Below are 16,018 nucleotides of genomic sequence, written 5' to 3' on the forward strand. Positions count from 1 at the left end.
TACTTTTTTTTTTTTCTCTTTTGCTAAACATTTTTTTGAGGTCGCCGTTAGGCAGTTAGGGCGAAGCAAAAAAAAAAAAAAAAAAAAAGTGTTTATATTTACAGCCCCTGGCTCAATAAAAGAGCAGCAATCTGATTATCCACACAGTGACCGACCGGCATTTGTTTTGCAAATAAAATCGCATTAAAAAATCCCATTTCAAATGGAGACAGAAAAAAAAAAAAAGAAATCTCATTGAAGTCTAAATTTATGCTTCCACGTTGTCATCCTACGACCATTTGAATTTTCATGGAGGCAATTGCTTATGAAGGAGGCCGGTTCACAACAGAAGACAAAGAAGTTGTTATGGAGACGGGAGATATAAAAAGGTGCTCTTGTGCTGTGCTAATTTGCACTTAAACATACAGAAACCCAGTTCTTTAGACTGGCCCAAATAACACTCCGACTGCCACTGCTTTTTCCTCCATTATCATTCAGTTCTAAAAAAAATAAATAAATAAGCCCGTCATCAAATGGCATTTGTTCAGCCTCGATTAAAAAAAAAGAAAAAGAAAAAAAGAATATACAAATGTATTTAAAAAATCCTTTCTTCTTGCCCAAATCTCCCCCTCTAAAGCAATTTCTTAACTGCTGTCCCTCCCCCCCCCCACTGAAAATGCACCTCTTTCCTTATCATGTTGGTATTTAAAATCCCCCCATCCCCTTAACCCCAACTAGAAGCTTGTCAATCAAGTGGTAGCTGCAGATGTGTGATCAAATAGCGCTTCTTTTTTTTTTCTTTTGCATTTTTGAAGTTGTGAGTCAAAGTAAATACACTCTGTCGCTCTACGTTCATTCCATCGCAGGACGAATATCAGCATTTTGTACAATCTGTGGCTTTTACTAGATTGACAAGTTGTGCAGCACATGCTTCAGATGGCCATGTGAATTCTCAGGTTCCCGTTATTCAACACTATGACAGCAAAGGTTTAAAATAGGCCCACTGGAAGGTTGCTCAGGCCTATTGCACACAAAAAGAACCACGGCTGTATCTCAAACCCGCCAACTTTTCATTTATATTCACCTTTGGACATCCCTTTCAAGTTGCATTATGGGCACATAAAAAATGTAACCATTGAAAAAAAAAAGTGGTTTTTGAAAGTAAGAAAACATAGAATCACTGAAGTAGAACAATTAATCCTTTGGCACGAAATAAAAAGAAATTTGGGCTAAAGTGCGTTACTGGCTGAGGGCAAGCAACTCAAAGGTCGTGTATTTGATTTCCAGCTGCGATGCTGCTGTTATACCCTTGAACAACGTACCTCTTATGAGAGTGTGTAAGTGGCTATTATGTGCATATGCTGTATATATATTTATATATTTTTAAAAAAAGATTCAAATCTTACCTGCAAATAGACCATTCTTTACAAAGAGCCTGTGCATATTAGACTAGAGTAAGGTTTCATTTCTAATTATTCCCTGACATTATGTGAGCACACCTGCTCAATTTAAGGTGTCATGACTGACAAACAATGACAACGGGAGAAATGCCTTCTCTAGAATATTGGCGTTTTTTTGTTAGCCTCGAAACGATCTGATTGGTGACGGCCAGTGACCGGCGGAAGCCTAATTTGGGTTTTAACGAGCGTCCGTGGCAGCAGGGCGTCAGAGAAGCCTTTTCGTAAAGAGGTAGGAGGTCAGTAATGCGGCATTGCTGTTATCGGTCATGCACCGCGACATCTGTCAAATCAGTCTCTGATGCCATTCCCACAAAACTATCGACTGAAATCTCATTGGTTACGGTGAAACTGCTAGGGAAATCGGCTCTTCTTATCTTTTTACCGCATGCCCCGCAGGACGTCGTCAAATGGAATTCGAGCGGACCGTTATTTTTGCTACAGCAGAAAAAAACATTTGACCGTTCAGCCGATTTGTTTGATTTTGTTCGTTAAAAGTCCCGTTAATGCTTTAGTTTTAGCCACGTGGATATTGAGCTGCCACAAACAACCATAAAAGATGTGGTTTCAAATCAGGCTGACGTCAATTTCAAAGCCAAATGCTGTTGATTACCAAACCATACCCGTAGCTATTGTAGGCGTATATACTTGTCTTTTTCCTGTTTTATTTTGTGAGGGATCATACCTTCCTGGCTGAAGTCAACACAAACTGCATGTGGCGCGTCTCATCCCACAATGGCCCTTTGAAATGTTCGGTTTTTCTAAAGATTCTAAATGTAGCATAGCTGTAGCTCAACGCTTCTATTGCAAAATGCCAATGAACCTATGCAGATCCGGACAGAAGCAGAAAAGCAGTCTCATTTTCTATTCTTAACCGTCGCCAAGGCTGCTACAGCAATCAGCCCCACGCTGTGCAAAATTGCATTTCCCCCCCCGAAAGATCATTCCCATGATAGTCAATATGAAGTTCCGGTCTGGTCAACACAATGCCATTTTTATTTATTTTTTCCACTACCGTGTAAACTCGAGGAGAGATACGGAGGAGAGTCGTTCCCGAATGTGCTCTTGGGCACGCGAAAAGGCAAACGGAACATCAAACACCCCCCCAGCTATGCGGACAAAAGGGCACGGGACGGAACACCCGCACCCCCCGTCATCCGACGAGCCGTTGACAAGCTACGTCAGTCAGATTTCCACTGAAAGATGTGGACACAGGTGGGGGGTTGTGGGTAGGAGGTGGTACTTGTGGCACTTTAGAAACATAATGCGAGACTGATGCAGAACAAGGGGAGCCTGATGTGAAAGGAACAGGAATGACTCACCTAATGGCACAGGGTAATATATGCTTCTAAGTACGGATTGAGCTGGCCTACGAAATCATTATTATTGTGGAGAAAAAAGAAAAAAAAAATGATGTGCACACACCTGTATTCAATACCAGGGTCTGAATTACACGTGCTCCAGGTGCTGCCACCTACAGGCGACATTGTTCATCAAAGAAAATGGCTATTATAGCGTAATACCTTTCACTGTTCAGTTTAACTGTCACACCTTCCCTGTCCCGAACTTTCAGATACACGTTTTAGATGTTTTTTTTTTTTGTTTTTTGTTTTTTTGGTACAGAAGAGAATCGTGTTTGCTGCTCACTTAGAACAACAGGAACACTTGAGCAGTAAAACGAGAAAAAGAACATTCGCCCAGCACAAAATTGCACCGTAAGTTCACCGATGATTGACTAAAACGCAATTACTCCGCATGTGGTATGTAAACAAGCTCGTCTGTTACATGTCAGCCTCCTTTTAGGGTAATTGCCGACGCTAACCCTTAAGAAGCGTCTCGTTTTCGATTTCCCCGAACGAGAGGAACATGCGGGAGAGAGAAACAAAGACGACGTCGACGCAGACTCGTCCTCCGCAGGACTCCCTGTTTCGGGCGTTTTCGGGCCCCCTGCCCCCGGACTGCCGGGAGGGGCGCCCCGAGTGCGTAGCGCGACGCTAAGCCCCGTCACACGGGTTCATCCGAGGAGGGCCCGCGCCCGGCTAGCAGGGTGAACAAACGCAAAAAGACAGCTCTGATCTCGCCCAGTTCCTGGACCGCGCTGGACACAGGTACCCCCAGCTCCCCCCCCTCCTCCCCCCATCCCCCCCCCACCCCCGCCCCGAGAGCATCTCAGGGGAAAAAATCTCTCGAACATCGCAGAAGAGCGGAAAGCTGCAGCCATGAGAGCGTTGCACAGCGCACCGAACCCCCCCCACCCCCCCCGCCCCACGAACACCCCCGAAACGTCTCCCCACCCCCCCCCACACGGAACGCCCGGGCCCTGCGCACCACGTGAGCGCAGCCGCGGAGCCCACGTCCGCTCGGATTACCGTCCGTTTCGGCACGGAGGGCCTGCCGATGTTCGTCATGTGATGACAGGTCACGACCCCGGGGCACCGGGACGCTGGCGGGAGGAGGCGGCCGCACCGCGCACTTCCTGGAGAAGGGCCGAGCTTCAAAACGTCAGCTGACGCCCGATTACGGCAGCGTGGACTCAGAAACGTTTCTCCCCGAGCAAAAACCCCATTTAAGGAAAATTCCTTTAACGTGCGACAGCATGATTTGAGAGAGGCAAATTGCTTCGGCTTCCCCCCCAAAAAGTTGCCTTAAGACTGTTTTAACTAGGTGGGAGTTGGTGAGCACAATAACAAATGCGTACGAATGATCTGAAGTGCAACTGATAGCGACGAACGGAGGCTGCTTACACGTGCCCCTGAGACCAGTGACCAAGTGTGGTCAAACTCTAGACTGCCACCTACAGTACGGAGGTGTTAGAACACAAAGGCAACCACGCTGACCGCATTTTAAATGCCGCAAATGACACAGTTAGCTTCAGTCAAATCAGATACACAGTAGTCATAGTCAAATCCAGATTTCAGTGAGGCTTCACAACACTGTTCACTGGTGTAAAGTATGTGTGTGTGTGTGTACCTGTACACACACACACACACACACACATATATATATGTGTGTGAGTGTGTGTGGGTGATGTGATATGTTTATGTATGTGTCTATACATAATTAAAATGAGGGGAGAACACTGTATTGATCTACGATTTTACTGTATTAATTTCAGAAATTGACCAATAAGCTTTGAACAAGAACTGGAGAGAAATATTAGAGCTATCAACCAGAGACACAAAGGCTATACCAGGAGACGCAGATCAGAATATATACACACACACACACACACACACACACGCACAAACTTCACATATCCGGTCAATATCAACTTCTGTCGAAGGAGGCAGGGAAACATGGCCTCCTGCCCCCTCGCGCTGTCAAAAAATATTAACTTGGACACAAAGAGCGGAATCAGCCAAGCAGATGTGCAAACACGCCTGGCGGAGCAGGGCAGACCACGGAGCAAATATCCGGTAATAAAACGCAGCGCTGCAGTAATGGAAAAGGGCTAAATTTATCCCTCTGCTGTACCCCCGCCCCCCCAGTGGTGACCACGCTGTATCTCGGGCGTGAAGGTGTGCACAGCGGCTGCACGGGGAGCAGCGGTGGGGGAATGGGGAGGGCGGGGGGGTGGGGGGGGGGGTGGGAGGGGTCACTGCGTGGAGGATTAGGAGAGGACTTCCCATGATCTTTGTACAGGGAGGTACTACTCAAACAATCAATAGAAGAGGTGAGCCCACACACACACGCACACACACACACGCTCTCTCACTTACACACACACACAAACACACTCTCTCACGCATGCACACGCATACACATGCACGCACACGCGCACTCTCAAATACACACACACTCTCTCTCTGTCACACACACACACACACACACACATAAATTCACAAATACACACATACACACACTTCAAATAAAGGAAAAGACACAAATGCTAAACTACTGCGTGATAATTTATGTATCTGTTCAAAGCAGAAGGCAGTTATTATATATTACAACCGAGGACAACGGTACACAAACAGCAAAGATGTGGTGACACTGCAGGGGCAGGATGCAGCTACCTGGACTTCCCCTGCAGTGTGTGGGGCATTCACAGACACAATGAGCGAAAAACACACACGGTCAGAATTACAAAATACACAGCCACCAAAGACCAATATGAGCCAGAGGCTAGACTGCAGCCGCAAATGTCTATGGTGAGGTCAGGGGTCACACGGACCTTGGCCCGACAATGGACAGTTTGCTTTGCGAAGTAAGACACACAGAGATGTGGGAACACTACGCAGCAGGGCCTCAAGGCAAGAGGAAACTTCTGGAAGCAGAGACCGGAACCCCGGACCACCGCAAAAAAAAAAATGTCTATTTACATTACAATTACCACAAACCACGGATATCTGATCAGAGAAGGAAACCAAGTTTTCCGTTTCCGGTACAAAGAATAAAACGAAAGCCAGAGAAAGTGGAGAGTTCCGTCCCAGGCACATCGACGGCCGCCACGCAGTGATGTTTCGGAAATGGCGGACAAAGCGAACACAATGGCTTTACTTCCCCGTAGACATTCCAAGGTGCCTTTTCATAAAACACAGCTTAAAAAAAAAAACCCTGCTGCCTGCTGACGTTGGTAATTCTCCTGGACAAAACACGGTTGTAATCCCTAACGCAGCAGAGGTAGCCGGCTACACATTCTAAAATCTGTAACCCTCTCCAATCGCACAGGTAGCCAGGACAAAATCTGGCTGATCCACAGACCCAGGGAGCCACTGTTCACACTGATCACACTCCACAGTGGATGCTCGCTCACAACACACAAGTAAGCACAAGCACAATAATCCCAAGTAACTGCACTGCTAATTCCACTGGGTGCTGCTGCTCACAGGGGCAAGAGCATAATTATGCAATATTATCCAGCGAGGAATAATAATTACATGCTCTTCTGAGTCTTAGAAGAGAAGGGAGACCTAACTCTACCACGGGGAGGGTGACAAGAACATAATTATGCAATATTAACATAATTATACAATATTATCCGCTAATGAATAATTACACACCTTTCTCTACGCTCTTTATGAGTCCTGCGAGGCGAGGAAGACCTGCTCTACAGGGGGGCCGCCGACCGTTCTGAAACTCTCAGAATCTCCCCTGCTTTAAGGCAGAAGCACAGATTTACACCCCACTGAAAATCACAGGCTGTGAGACCCTGCTGAAGCAGTGGCCCCCCCATCAGGGGTCCCCATGCCTGATTTGGGGGGGGGCTGTAGGGGGGGTAAGTGTACAGGAGAATGCTGGGTACTGACTGCCATCAGCGAGCGCAGTGTCACAGTTGTACTGCAGGTGGCGCTGAGTAGCAGGGAGTACATTAGCATACCTGAGCACAGGAGAGGCAGATTTGGGGGGGGGGGGGGGGCGCCCCTCGCTGGCTTTGAAGAGGGAGCCGCCGCCGCCGCCGCGGCAGAACAGAGGAAGACGAGACGTGACCTTTCAGAGGCGATATCGGGCTCTAATCCGCGCTCCGGAGTCCGACTGGGGCGTAAGCTGAAGGACCCTGATAAACACCCCCCCCCCGTCCCCCCCGACCCCCAGCCCCCCCAAATGCCAGCAGGGACTCGTTCAGCCCGAGCTGGCGGCGCGTGAATATTAACACGGGGGGGGCGGGGGGGCTGGACTCCCCATCCACTCCATGGGCTGTGTGGCCCTTCTCAAAAGCTACGTTAAAAACGTTTGGAAAAAATCAGTTATGATTCCAAGCCAATCATCGAGCGCCTTTCTGTTCCCCACACAAACAGAAATAACCCTTCAGCCATACAAAGTTATTAAATACAGGCAGTGTGTCTTAGCCGGGTTATGGGCAGCTACGGGCAGCTATGGGCAGCTCTTTTAAACAGTGCCAGGCCAAGCCTGCAGTGGAGACTTGGGAGAGTAACTGACACAAAATGACACAAAGTTGGACTTCATCCGAGACACTCCGGCAAACTTTTGAATTTTGTGGTTATTACTGCACGTCATTAACACTAGACGGCATATAAACCCAAAGGCACTTCTGCCTCCAATATGACAGTGTGTTACAAAGGCAGTATAATAGCTTCAGAAAATGGACATTCCACAGTAATGATGATGTTCTGGTTTCCTGGAAGCCGCCATTAACTTAATTCTGTGCACATGACTGATTGCCGTACACCCAGCTAGCCTGTGCTAATATTAAGTCACGTATTTAAAAAACATGGTGTTAAAAGAGGTCAAGGGCCAGATCGAGGGTCAGTACCGGGTGAGAGCAGATCATCTTAGTACAAAAAGAACAATACATGATCTTTGTGCTTTTGCGTTCCAAAGCGAGCTTACAATAACTGGCTCACTTCCGCTTCTAAAGGTTGCAATATAGCTGGAGCGCCTTCTACATGTGCAGAGACGGCACTTCAGAGGGACTTCCTGTCGAACCCCTGCTTGCTGTCCGCACCCTCGTTGAACAGGGCCATCCAGCGGCAGCGACACAGCGGACGCAAAGCAGCCCGAATGGTATCGGGACAGACGGAGAACAAACGACATCGCCGCTTTCAGGTGTTTGCACTGCAATCAAACCAAACTCGATGAGGGCTTAAAAGCATTGAACCGGGGAGCGACAGAGAAAATAAGTGTCAACACAGCACGCCTGTGTGGGAAATGACATCACCGCATTTTTTTTTTCTGTCAGATTAAGAAAAAAAGAAAACCCTTGGCTCTATTTGGCAGAACAGGGGCTGGGTTAGTATTTGCACAGGAGACTTCCGAGATAAACAAAGGTGATGCTTGCCCGCAGAGTTGGAGCAGCAGTAGGGGGCAGTATTCCCTCCGGACCAAACAAAAAAAAAACACAATTCCTCAGTCACATGACACAGAGCAGAAAGGGAGGATTATGGGTTGGGGGGTGGGATTATTATGCTGTCTTTCGTTTGCTCACGCATCTGATTGGGCCCAGGGACCCAGCAACAGGCCATTTGCCAAAAGACAAAAACGGCATCCAGAGGTCAAACTGCCAAATCGAAAATGGACCGAGTCCCTTTCCTTTCCAGCTGCCTGCACCAAAGAACCAGAGCAAACGTCAGTGAGGCCGATATTTAAGAGCCAGTTTGCACCGGCTTAGAAAGAAGGCCCTTCTGCCGGAAAATGACTCCCGTGACGTCCATTAGAACGTTCAGAGGCACCCACCAATCAGCTTCGAGAACAATTTCCTGAACAACTCACGCACAAACATGGGAGGAACATGCAAACTCCACACAGGGAGGATCTGCCCGGGACTTGAACCCAGAACCTTCTGCTTTGGAGACAACAGAGCCTTCTTAGAACCACTGCACCACCGTTCTGCCCATCAGGTTTTGTCCGGAGCCAACATGACCGTCCGGAAGATTTCTCTAACTTCACCGTGACACTGCCCCCTACTGCGCAAGACGGGTATAACACTCCGTTTTGAGGGAGGAAAAAAAAAAACCCCTGGAACAAGATTGAATTACCGTTGACAGAAATTACCTCTTGATCCAATCTCAAATACTTGGAGCCAGTCAAATGACATTTCCTCATGTTGAGAGAACAACATTGGGATTTTGCGCTGGCGAAAATGTGCGGGGAGACAGCAATTAGACTTGACATTTTAGTCTAAAGCAGTCATTAGTCACCGGTTCTTCTCGCAGACCTCTTGCGAAATGTTAACACTTCAAAATTGCGGAAGTTCAGAAATGGTCACACTGACGCCTTGGTATTTCCTTTTTTTTTTTCTTTTTTTAAATGCCAAACTGTGATTTTCTCACATCTGACAAAGAAACATTCCAGTGTATAAATGAATTCATTTCGTCAGAGAGCCAAGCTCTCTAATAACACACGAACTACCTCAATAAGCACAGCTTATGAAAACAGTATCATGAGTATCCAAACGTTATCTCATGAAGATATGGCTGCCACAACAAAACGATGGCATTGCTGTCAGACAAACTACGGTATAATGCACAAGCAGACAGGTTTCAGTGTGTATTAGCATGAAGCTTGAAATGGCTCACACCAACTGAAATTAACACAACCAACTGAACTGTTGGCCTTCCTCCATTTTTAAAAACCATACACTTACGAGCTGATTAACACTGAGCATAATTTCAGCATTGCCCCGAGTAGTCCAAATTTGATGTGCCCCCCCCCCCAAATTAAATAAATTATAAATTAATAAAATTATTACATAACCTTTCTAGCTTGGCAGTCACTGAAATGAACAAAAGCTATTTGTGTGTGTGTGTGTGTGTGTGTGTGTGTGTGTGTGTGCAGATGCTGGTAAATAGGGAGGGGGACTGTCAGTGAAATTAACAAATTGAAAAAGTCTGCATGAGAGCGAGTGTTCTCATTTTTTTTAGTGAGTGTGGGCTTAGTCCATAGATGGAATGTGGGGGACACAGCAGGACAGAGAGGTGCATTGTGGGAAGGCGGTTACCGTCTTGATGGAGCTGCGGGTTTTCTCGCGCCACTCCTGCGCGCTGAGCTCCAGGGTGCAGTGGACGTAGGTCTCCCGCTCGTACGAGCCCAGGATGAACAGCCTGCGGGCGGAGGGGCAGACACAGAGACAAAGACAGGTCTTACAATGGCTGCACAATTACCGCGATGACACCACAGCACAGTTCCCTCCAGTAACTGTGTCAGCTGAAAGAGAGCAGAGAAATGCAGAGGGCGGCTCATTTAAATGTCCATTTTTAGACCGGGTCAGCGTCTGCTCAAATGGCCGTCAACAGCAAAATAGCTGGACATGAATACAGACACATGAATGTTTACTTTCAGTTAATTCACATTTCAGCTCCATGAAAACAGCCCTGTAACCATAAAAACACTTAGCAGCACAGTGCCTGGTTAGTGCTTGGATGGGAGGCCTCCAGACTAACCCAAACTGCTGCTCGAGGAGGTGCTTGTGTGGCAGTAGAGGGGAGCTGTCCCCTCTGGACCAATCAGAAAAGACAGTGCGGTGATGGGGACACAGTACTATAGGATACGCCATCTCACCCTCCCAAACACGCACCATACGCTGCACTCCTTACCCACTTTGAATCCACAGTTTGTCGCTGCAAAGTGAGATCAGAATTCTCAGTAGAGATAAACCAGTGGTTCCCAACCCTGTTCCTGGAAATCTACCATCCTGTAGGTTTTCATTCAAACTCAAATTCAGCACAGCTGATTCTGCTACTTAGTGAAAACCTGCAAGACAGTAGATCTCCAGGAACAGGGTTGGGAACCACTGTGATTAAGGTTAAGAAAAAGTGAATTATTAGTAGCAGTACTGCAGTCACAGTGAAAGGGCCTTTACTATTAACAGTATAGCAGAAACCCAGAGCCCACTGCTTTCTGTCTGATAATTTCACTATTTCAAATCAGTGCACATCCTTACAGCACTATGACCCCGACCAGGTTTACATTGTTGTGAGATTAGCCTGTCCCAATTTCGGAAATAAATCAACGGTCAGTTATTGCCTCTGACGAATCGCAGTCCTGTGTCGAGGGGCTCTAAATTCAGGCCACAATTCAAGCCAAGCCAACCCAACCACCGACCCATAACACGACGCTGGCCAAGGCCCTCATTTAAAGCTTTAACTGAAATCAGATTGCAGGAAATCAATCTCAAGATACAACTTCCCTTTTCCAGATGCTCTACAGGTAGCGTCTGGGGCGAGACTAATTCAGTGTGCACAAGTTAGTATTTTCTGTTCTGTATTTGCATACAGCGATCATGCTGCTCAGCACCCTGAAGATTTTAATACCATGTTTGCATCCAGTACTTATATCCTGATCTGCAACCTGCGGATTTAAATACTGTGTTTGCATCCAGTGCTCATCTTGATCTGCACCCTGTAGCTTTAGATACTCTACGTACGATGGACGAAACCTGTTTGCTATGCACTCACGCCTGGAACTGGGATTTAGATTGAAACACAAATAAAATCTAATTTATTTAAATTAATCTAGGTTGAGAACCAACATGGCTATGGGGCAGTACTATTTCACCACTATAAGAAAGCATCACACATGAAAAAAGACTTAAATTAACAGCTGTAACTTATTCCTGTACCACATGGCAAAAATGCAAATTATCACCTGTGGCTTTTGACTGGAATGTTGCTGCCCTCTGGTGTACGAATTGAGAAGTGTAATTACAAAATCGTACCTGCACTTCTCTTCATATGTAACCAGCAGGTAGCAACCAAAGGCTAAAGCTGGCAATAAGTGGAGGTGGCGATAAAACAAGAGCGCAGGCACTTGCGTGTGCAAATCCTGATGGCGCACAACTTAATAAAAACTTTATTTTTTCACAAAAGTGTAGCATATTACAACTTCATGTAAAAATAGGCTGCATTAAACTAAGATTTTACTGTAATATTCCTGTTTCCACAAACCCCCTCCCCTTTTTTTTTTAACAACAGCTCCTCTGCAGATGAATAGTCCATTCATGTAAAAGCACTTCTCACCAATTCATGACTCAATTGCCAAATTCACAAGCCCTTTCCTTCACAACTTGGTTGGTAACTGGAACATTTCCTTGTACTGAAGCTGTTCACAGCAAACGACATAAACAAAAAGACCTTCTCCAAATCAGAATGCTCAGGAACATGCTACTTTTCTTGACCATGGGACCATCACGGTAAAGAGACTTGCACTTGGACATTTAGACACTCTCCCACACAGAGTCGCTTGTTGATGAGTTTTGGTACCGTTAGTTGCAGTAATCCATATTTACTTCTGGTCTGCCAGTGACAAACAGCTACAATGTTAGCTTGGTAGCTTCCCAATGATTTCATCTCATTGATAATATCATTGTTATGTCATTCGGCAGTTTGGATGTGGGAGTATCACTAATGACAAAATTACGGTGCTTGGAGTCCTTTTTCAGTTTAGCAGAATCATCTTTCAATCATCTACAGCATTTACACTAAACCAGAAATTAAAACGTAACATAAACGCTTAAATAAGGCAATAGACTATAACGGGTATAACTTATATTTGTCATAAGGCATAACAACATGACACACAGTCCTTTTTTGGCAACCATCGTAGAACAGTACATTTTCCTCAAATGGGGTAAATACCGGAGCAATGTCTCCCCCTAGTGGACAAACTAATTTAAACAAGCTGAACTGATTCTACTTTTCTGGGATAAACTTATGCCCACAAACAATGTAGAACTTTCACGAAACTGAAAATCGCTGGTAATAATGATAATACATAATATAATATTTCTATGCAACACAAAAGCTGATTAAATTTTCTAAATTGCGATTCTTGTTGGGTAATAACCATGTTTCACTGCGAAAGATTTTCCCCAGGGCAAGTATGCTGCTGTTACAAGAACATGCATGCCAAGGCAAATCCCTGTGACATGACAATTTGGAGGAAAATATAAAAAATAATTTTTATGCAACAATTGATTATTCAACAGCATGTGTCCACAGCATGTGGGCTGTTTCAAGACTTGGCCCAGTTCTGTAAATAAAACAAAAGCATAACAGTCTATGCAAAGCAACAATAGTAGCTATTGTTTCAAGTTCTCATGTCTACTGTTACAGATGCAATCTTTTATCTAAACCACTTAGTAAGGGTGTCCACCACAGCAAGTCAACTTTGTCACCAAAGGGCTGGAATACAGCAAGAATGCAGCTTTTTCTGCTTACTCTGGGGAGAGAAGCAAGGCCGATGCAGGCAAAACAACAAAGACGGAGTGAGCGCGTTCGCTCTCTGACTCGAACGAAAGTGTGCAAAATAAAGCAGTCCTGCGGTCTGGGGGACGGAGCCTCGTAACGGACTGGTCATCGCCGCCCTCCGATAAGTCTCCGGGGGAAGAGGAAGTGACGTCATACTCACAGGAAATGCAAAAAGCCAGGTCACCAAACGGAGCCAGCACATTTTAGTCACAGCACTCAAAAAACTACGCAGCGTGTTGAGGAAGCGAAAGTGCCGTGCGTGGGAAGGTCGAGCTCTTACTAAGAGTCCCCCGCTAATTACACAGCCCCTTATCCCGCGAAGTAAAAATAAATAAAACACCACAGGAGCGGAACCGTAATATTAGTCACTTGCTCTTTAAGTCCTACATAATTTTTTTATGTATGACTAACAAAATTGTTAATCAAATATCCTACGCAATATTCTGTAAAAAAAAAAAAAAAATTATGTAGGACTTAAAGAGCAAGTGACTAATATTACGGTTCCGCTCCTGTGGTGTTTTATTTATTTTTACTTCGCGGGATAAGGGGCTGTGTAATTGTGTGTGAAAATAACTTAGCACAGGCTAATATTCGCGGAAGAGAAAACGCTTCGCCGTGTGAACGGAACCTGAAGCTGGGGTGTTGCGAACCCATGCAGGTGTGAGAGTGAGGCGTTACCTGGGGCCTGCCCTGTTTAATCCCTGACCCGTCTGCTCCACACGGACACCCTCTGTCTCACAGTTAGGGAATCGGCGAGGTACCGAAAGGCCTTGGTTACAGTGCAGCGTAAAAATAACTCATTTTGGAGGCAGACAGCTTATGAAATTAATCCCCTTCCCCATCCCCCTGGTTCTCTGCGCAGAGTCCGGTAACCTTGGTGTGTGTGCCACTGCATTGCGTCCCATATTCTGCAAAGCCACTGGCAGCGCCAGATTCACGTGGGGGGGGGGCAGTGGTCAAGCTTGTCCTCTGATAAGGGGATGAAGTGGCTGAATAATTAGTGAGGCGGCTTTTCTGTATGTTCCTGGGTGCCACGATTGCCCCACTCCCTGCTCCTCACTCCCTGCTCCGCCCCCCCCCTCCCCAGGAGATTCCCAGACAGGCACGGCCCGCAGCTGTGGATATTTAAAATTTTATCGAATGGGGGGGGGGTGGGGGGGGTGCAGACAGACACACTGGAAAAGTGATACAGCACTCCTAACAAAAGGCACCCCCCCCCTCCACGCCCCATCCCAGTCTCTCCCTGCTGCCGTCAAAGAAAGAGATCAGGTTGCATCTAAACGAGCCGGAGAAACTGACGCCTTTTGTTTCCCCGATTTCCCCCGCGCTCGGTGTGAAGAGGACGCAGGCCGCAGACAGCCGGGTTCTGGATGAAACGGTGCGACTGGCACGGCCTGATCAGTCCCAGCTCCTCAGAGTGGCCCACAGGACAGGGCACACAAGGTTAACCCGTATTCAGAATGAACCCTTTAAAGGAGTGAGATCACACACATGAGATTAGAATGCTCTTGACTGAACATTCTAATGATGATGTCACAATCACTCCTGGATTTGGGAGGAAAAAAAAAAACATTCCATAAAACAGACTCTTCCAACGGGTTAAGGCAGATACCAGCACCTACTCGCGTAGGGCAGCTGCCCCAAGAGGAATGCAATTCCTGGGACAGGCCCCTTGAGGTAGCCATTCAACAGAACCTTGAATTAGCACTCATAACAAACTGAAGGGAGTTCATTAAAAAGCATTAACACACACAGAATATATAATAAGCATATTATATACACATTTGTGTCCATCAAATATGACTTATTTTCTTTAGATGCATGCCCATTAAATGTTATACTTGCATGCATTTCTATGTGCCGATAAGCATAAGCATATGCATAAATGAAATTGCGCAAAGATATGACATTGAACGATCATAAGGAACATAAGCCAGATGCTATGAACAGAGTTCCATCAGTAGATATCTGCTAGCTGAATAAACATCATGGTGGTATAAATGAGGAGGGAGAGCTAACGCTGGACTAAGCGAAGTCCCCTTCCCTCTGTACGTCCATCTGCAGTGCACACTCTGGCGCAGTGAGATATGAGCGCGGGGGGGGGGGGGCGATCAATACACTTCCTGATCCCATTAGCCCTGTGCAGTGGGGGCGCCCGAACACATTCATTATTACAGTATTACAGCTTTCAGTGTAATGGGAGGATATTACCACATGGCACGTTCGAGTTCCCCATCGCCGCGTCTCTCCACAAAAACCCAAAACCACTTAGGAACAGGCACAGAGACTGCCTGATTTACCCCCCCCCCCCCAAAAAAAAAGCATTCCCATGGTCCAGTCTGGAGGGCCACAGCACCACACCACACCCCCCCCCCCCAAAAAAAACCCATGGCACTGTGGTGGCATTGCCATGGAAACAGGAGAAAGGGGGGGGGGGGTTGAATTGGGCAGGGCGTGGCTCTGTAATGCCCAATCCATCCGTTGAGATATCCTTTCCGAACTTGATCGCACATCCTGGTTCGACTATATTGAGTCCGTACCCATTTGCGCGAGGGATTGGTTTCATGCAGATGCTTCTGGAATTCAGCAACAGGAAACTATGAGACAGAAGTGACCGCGGACAAGCTTCAGAAAAGCAGCACACAGCTTCAGTCCCTCAGAGCTCACCGCCCGCCCTCTGCTTCAGCCCGTAAAAGACGTCTCTTCCTCCCGCTGATGCATCCGAACAGGAAGAGGAGCTGAATCACCAACATCGGGATTACATCAGAGCGACTCATTTACACAGGGAATTCCCTTTGCCAGTTTTTGCTGGGATTAATCATCTCTGCATCACGCAGCAAACGCAAATGATTCAACGTGTACAGTAAAATCTGGACTGCAGCATCCCCGTCCCGTCCACAGGATGAAATAAAACACTGTTCTGGATCGAGGCAAATC

General features: G+C 46.5%; 1 protein-coding gene across 1 annotated transcript in view; it reads right to left on the reverse strand.

Moving 5' to 3' along the window:
- pdzd8 (PDZ domain containing 8) overlaps positions 1 to 16,018 on the reverse strand; it is a 62,805-nt gene that overhangs the window by 18,751 nt on the left and 28,036 nt on the right. Inside the window, exons 2-3 of the mRNA XM_064318118.1 lie at positions 13,052 to 13,265; positions 9,835 to 9,937 (exon numbers count right to left, since the gene is read on the reverse strand). Coding sequence (XP_064174188.1) covers positions 9,835 to 9,937; positions 13,052 to 13,265 — 317 coding nt within the window. The remainder of the gene's footprint in view (positions 1 to 9,834; positions 9,938 to 13,051; positions 13,266 to 16,018) is intronic.

The sequence above is a fragment of the Anguilla rostrata genome, chromosome 18 (assembly GCF_018555375.3).
Source record: "Anguilla rostrata isolate EN2019 chromosome 18, ASM1855537v3, whole genome shotgun sequence".
In the NCBI taxonomy this organism is placed as follows: domain Eukaryota; kingdom Metazoa; phylum Chordata; class Actinopteri; order Anguilliformes; family Anguillidae; genus Anguilla; species Anguilla rostrata.